This window comes from Tinamus guttatus, unplaced genomic scaffold (genome assembly GCF_059628265.1).
Source record: "Tinamus guttatus ecotype Peru unplaced genomic scaffold, ASM5962826v1 Tinamus_guttatus_pri_ptg000140l, whole genome shotgun sequence".
Taxonomy (NCBI): Eukaryota; Metazoa; Chordata; class Aves; order Tinamiformes; family Tinamidae; genus Tinamus; species Tinamus guttatus.
In genome coordinates this window covers 946,884-953,011 of record NW_028288674.1, presented here as the reverse complement: position 1 = coordinate 953,011, position 6,128 = coordinate 946,884, and the positions used below count along the sequence as shown (strand labels likewise).

At 41.6% G+C, this 6,128-nt stretch overlaps 1 protein-coding gene across 2 annotated transcripts in view; it reads right to left on the bottom strand.

Annotated features, from left to right (window-relative positions):
- Positions 1 to 927: 927 nt before the first annotated feature.
- The window catches only part of LOC104565064 (methylenetetrahydrofolate dehydrogenase (NADP+ dependent) 2 like), a 45,004-nt gene continuing 39,803 nt past the window's right edge, over positions 928 to 6,128 (bottom strand). For both annotated transcript variants that reach the window (XM_088521967.1, XM_010211715.2), the window contains 3 exons: positions 2,372 to 2,492; positions 1,482 to 1,634; positions 928 to 1,139 (listed from right to left, as the gene is read on the bottom strand). In XM_088521967.1, coding sequence (XP_088378093.1) covers positions 1,085 to 1,139; positions 1,482 to 1,634; positions 2,372 to 2,492 — 329 coding nt within the window. In that variant the 3' untranslated portion in view covers positions 928 to 1,084. The remainder of the gene's footprint in view (positions 1,140 to 1,481; positions 1,635 to 2,371; positions 2,493 to 6,128) is intronic.

Below are 6,128 nucleotides of genomic sequence, written 5' to 3'. Positions count from 1 at the left end.
TTCCATAGGTAAGATAGGGGAAAAAAAAAATCACATACAGCCAAAATATTTTAAGTATGTAGTAAGTAATCTGTCAGGTCGAGGTAGAACAAAATCCTTATATTCATTTCTTTCTTATTTCAGTGGAGATATTGTGCACATACTGTGAAAACAGAGTGAGTTTGCTTCCTGGACAGAACCATCTTGGGAGTTCTATAACAATATTTCAGCTCCCTCAGCAACTGAGGTCTTAGTCTGAAAGCATGGTCCAGGAAGGTAATGATTTGCCTGAAGGTCTTGAGACTCTGATGAGCTGCTCTATGATGTAAAGGAAGAGTAAAGTTCTTGGCCTGTGTGCGCACTCAGTATCTATTTGGGTGAAGATGTCCAAGTTCTTTGCTTGTCAAAATTCAAAGGATCTGTAATGCCCTGAGATCTCATAACGTGATTTTCCAGAAATGGTGTAATTTTTATTCTTACTTTTACACAAGTCTCTGAGGATGATACGCTTTCCCCAGTCTCAAATGTTTTATAATTTCATCCAGATGGTAGTAAAAGCCTACGCTCTGCTTAGCCCACTGCAGATACCTGCAGTACAGGAAGAGAGCTGTTGATCCCAGCCCACATACAGCAGAGCTTGTGAAAGACAAACCCAGGTGGCTCCTTGTCAGTATGTGACATTCAAAGAACAATTCCATTGTGAGACAGGTTGCACTTTTCTGCCAGAGGGAAAAATAAAGGGAAGGAGGGAGGAAGACCAGGCCACAACACTCTGCTAGGGCTTGAAATGACTGAAAAGCAGCTGAAACGATCAGTCCTTCCCTCAGCAAACGTGTACTACAGGAGAGTGTTGAGAAGGCTGAAAGCATCTTTAGCTGCTGTGAGCTGCTCATACAGCAACCATTACTTAAGACAGGAAATCTTTCTTCAAAGTGAATGGAGCCGTCAGTTCTGCAGGAATTCCTTTATGCCCTTGCTGTGCCATTCCCTTTCCCTCATCTCAGCAGCGAGGCGGGAGTACCTGTGAGATGGCACGGGACAGCCTCCCAAGTCAGAATCTTCTCTAGTTTACAGGTAAGCTGGTAAGTGTCCCAGTTCCAGGTCTTCAGAGCGCGGTCTCACCCATGCAAACTTTGTAAGGCGATTTCAACTTTCTGCATCTGAAATGGAGAATGTGACATGATTTTAATAAAAATAAAAATAAAAACAAAAAACAAACAAAAAAAAACCTCTAAAACCACAGTAGTCTGAACAGAACTAAATCTAATTGCCCAACTCATTTAAGAAGCCTCAATGCAGCTCATGCCTTGGGCAGTCGGCACAATTTTACCTGTTTGTCTAAAAATGAAAATGAGGGAATCTCTGTATCAGCAATGTTTAAGATCACACAATGAGTAATAGAGGCAACAACACACTCTCAGTTCCCTGATAAAATTCTGCACAGTTTTCCTCCCCCACAAAACTCAGATCAAAGTATTGAAGAGGTTATCTATCTTCCATACCTCTTTCTTACGTAGCAGTAGATGATAGCAAGTATCCCACTGGTCAGTATTCCTATACCAATTCCCACAGCAATGTAGCGTTCATAAGAATTATGTGCATAGGAATTTAGTGTTAGGTGTTCACACCTCTCTCCATTATAGCCTGCAAGGCACCTACAAAATAAATACACACCAAACTAAATAATACAGAACTTCTTTTGCTTTATATTCCAGAAATACATTTTGGATTTGATCAGGTTTTAACAATTCAGAGCGAGTCTCAGGTAGGGAAGGCTCAATTTAGTGCTCAGTCAGAACCTCTTAACTCCAGCAAGACTACCAGTTGTACCAGCCCATCTAGTTTAAAGCTAGCTCAAACACTGTAGTCACAGCAGCAAACACAGTCTAAACATACCCTCATCCAAGTGGACGTGGACAAACGGCACTGTGCTCTGCTGAGCTTTAGCTGCTGTAGCATCTGCCATGGACAAACCTGCCTAATACGGACCTAGAAAATTCTAAGTATAAGGCAAGGTCCTGGCTTGGTAAGGGAATTGCAGCTGCTTTGTTTGGAACTACTGACCCCTCTCCTGCTACCTGTGAAAATCCAGTCCTTTGACTCTAGCACAGCCGTGACTTGAGATGATGTCAAACCATCCTTTAGGAAGATTTAGAAAGCTGTGTATTTTCAGTCTCCTTTCCTTGGTATTACAGTGCCATGGCACTACTGTTTCATCAACAGTCTTGAATCAGCACAGCATTTAAGCATGTGCCAAACTTTAAGCCTCCTAGTGTTTCACTGGCACTTAAAAGTTGCGCTCTGCTAAAAAGTAGTCGCATGACATGAATAATGCGTTGCAGACAAAGAAACTACTTCTCTAAGAAGTGTAATTATAAACAGTGTTCTTTACTTGCATATGGGCTTCCTCAGTTCACTGTGAAAAGCACAGAGCCCGTTAATACAATAGCTGTGGTGCTCCTCAAGACAGGCTTGCATAAGCTTCAAGAGCCTCGGCTGCTCTGTGTAGTCTACTGCAAAAGGGAAAGGAAATGCTATGTCATATTTGGGAAAAGTCAAATCATTTGAGAATATTTTCACAATCCAAGATGGGCAGACATTTCATGCAGAAAGATACTCAACACATAGGTTTACTGTGATATATCTTGCAAACCAGCTCAGACATTGCTAAGCAGAATGAGCCTCTCAGACACTCCAGCATGGCTTTAGAGAAAAAAAAAATGCACAAACTTCAAGTACTTCCTTTTCAGCAGTGCGTATAAGAAAGATGAGGTAAGATTGGCCCAAGTATAAGATCAGCATTATCCAACATGCAATCCATGAAAACATCAATCCCCTGGAACACCTTCAGGATAAAACAACAGTTTTGAATGAATCTCAGTGTGTTTCTCAAGCTGAATGCAAATGATGGATTAATTCCTTTTGCCTCTTCCCAGCCAAAGGACAAAAGACTACTTCACAGTCAAAGGAGTATCTGTTTGAAATGGTCTCTCTCCCCAGTTAGAGCAATCACTAATGGGGTGGGGTGTCCAAGCAATGCTTTAGTATTTCAGGGGCTTGATTTAGTGGTGTCTTAACTGAGCATAAGTCAACTTCAGCTTTCAGTTATCACCATGAGAAAAGTAGTATCTGGCAGGAAGGTGACAATATCTGCTCAGAGTGACTAAACAACAGCACAGTGAGCAGAAGCCTTCCTTTCTGAGTAAGCACTGAATCAAAGCTGGGAGATACTACGCTGATGGAATGATTTGTCAGGCATGTAAGTCTCAGGCTGCCCTGGCCTACTGTGGTCAACTCAAGGTCCCATTTAGCATTTTTCAGGAATAACAATAGCAATTGCCCAGTTTCCAGTCCAAATTCCAGTTGGAGTCATTTCATGGCAGGAGTTCCCTTTGGTTGTCCAATTAGGCAAGCTTCTCTTCTTCCTATATGCAAGCTGCTTCAAAGAGTTGACAAGTGATAGCAACCAGCTACTCTGTTTACCATACGACTGCATTTCAGGACGGCACGGGTCCAGTTGTGAATCAAATGGTTTAGACGCATAAGAGATTTAAGGTTATCTCTATTTGTCGTATCACATAACATCACTTCGAAAACAGTGGGCTGAGAAATAAGTCACACCCTCAACTCACAAAAGAACATACAGAGAACAAGAAACAATTCTAGTCTTCTTCCTGCAAACAGTACGTGGACTTCTCTTTTACAGCAAAAGCTATTGAGGTAGAAAAACATGCCTTGATTTAAGAAGTTTTGGTTCAACAATGCAGCCACAGTTTTTTGGTACAGTAGTCAAGCAGCAATCCAGATAGACTGAAGAATGTGCTGAGACTTAGGCTCCCAGATGCTGAAACCAGTGCCGTGTCTCTGTTCTAAGGCTGTGCCTGCCCAGTGCAGGGCTTTTTAGTTTGAATCACACACATGGCATGGAAAGGAGTCAGAAATACGTACAAGTGAGCTCTAGCATCAAGGCCTGGCACTCTGCTGGCTGCCTCAGGAACACTGCAGACAAACTCAGGAGACAGCTCTGCAGACACCAGCTTGGTACATTTAAACTTCACTACACCTCTCTTCAAGCACTCCTGCACCAATGGACCAACCCCACAATTTTAGCTCAATGAAGGTCAAACACTGAACTACACAATATCAAAACATAAGTGTTAAACATAACCTTTTACTGTATATTTCCTGCCACTCTTCTGCTGGGCCCTGAGAAGAGATCTATTGGAGGACTGAGCATTTCACTGACAAAGGAGAAAAATAATCAAAGAACATACAAATTTTCATGTCAAAAGGCATGGACTCCCCAGCAACGTCTATCTAGGACTCAGGCAAATGTATTTGCACTGCCTAAACATCCCTCTGCTTCAGTTTTGATTTACCCCATTTCTACCAAGAGATGGCAGCGTTTCACCTACATACTTGGAGAGGAAGATTTGTTTTGCATAGGTATGCAAGACCTGTTCTCCTGAGCATAATCAAAATCAATATTGCCATCTGAAACCAAGGTCAGCCTAGAGCAGAGGCCTGCCTAGAAAGCCTTTGGGACAAACACCTTGCCATGTAGGTCACAACTGAACAATACATTCCTCTTTTACCATCAGGAACGACCAGCGTAGGCTGCAAGGTCAGATCTGAAATGAACATGCAGTAATTTTAGGTGCTAAGTATTGTGACCCTGCATAAGCAGAAATAATTGTCTTGAAAAGAACTGAGAATCTTGAAAACAAAGTTTTTCCACCTAACCCCTTCCAAAACATAATACTAATCGTATCACATTATCCACCTAGATACTAAATAAGCTTTGAATAAACACATCTATGTGTCCTTTCAAGTCACATGAGGGGAAAAAAGCATGCTGTGTAAGCACTTGACAGTTGCCTGCAACTGAGTCATTCAAGCAGATACACCTGGCAAGATCTGACACGAGATCAAAACGACAGGCATCTGGAAACCTGGGCATGCTAAAACTAAACAACTAGTGGCAAAAAGAGTAACCCAGCGAGTGAGTGACAGCTTGGCATTCAAGCACCGTGTGTGGCGGGTGGGGGAACAGGAGAGACACAAAGGAGAGGCCATGGGTCAGCCCCAGTTCAGGGCTGCCACTACAGGCCACTGGAGGAAGCTGCCCAAGGCACTGAACGGATCACATTTTTCTGCAGTAAAACTAACCCCTTGCCAGCATTCCCAACTCCTACTTGACCAATTCCCTGCAACCACCGCCTCTTTAGCACGAACTCTGTCTTCTCTTTAGCAGAAAGGATGCCCCAGCTTCTTGATCTGCGATTCACCAGCCCCTGCCAAGCACCCTGTCAACACCTGTGCCCCCGCTGACTACACAACCTAACATTACCCCACCTCAGCAGTGACTGCAAGCAAAGCCTGTTCAACATATACAGTAAGGGAATAGAAGCTGATCCAGTAGATGTTCACTGATCAGAAGGTAACAGTTTTCCACGAACTGCACCTCAGGGAACCCCAAGGACCCCAGGGAACTTGCAATTCCACAAAATCTACCAGTTCCTCCAGTGATATTTACTTGCAAATTAGTTTTCCTAGAATCCTTTATTGCTGAACTTTTGTAACAAATTACAACTTATGCCTCACTGGTAGAGAAACAGAAGCTAAAATAACAGATTATAGTGATACAGCCATTTTCTTTGATGACCTTTTTAAGCATTTTTTTTCCTAATCAAATATCCATCTTGTTAAAATATGATGTGTAACTCATGCCTTCTAACTACAACACTAACAGGCTACTTAAGAAGTCACTAAATATATTTCTACTTCATTATATCACTATTTGCTCCATATGTAACTTCAGATAAATCCACTAAGTCAAGCCACAAGTCTTGTGCTAATAAATGAAATGCCTGCATTGAAAAATGACAATGATCTTTTACTTTAACCTTATATAAATGTTTACACTTATATATGTGCATATATATTATACATATATATAGCTTTGTAACACTATATCACTAGGACAAACTACAGACAGAAAAAAGGAGAACAGTAGTTTGACTTGTTTTGAATTATGAGGAAAATAAAAAGCTTACGTATCTACTAAAAAAGCTTGTAAGACATCCTAAGATGACTTACAATTAACAGAAGATGATTTGTATGCATGTTTATATACTTTCAAAAGTACA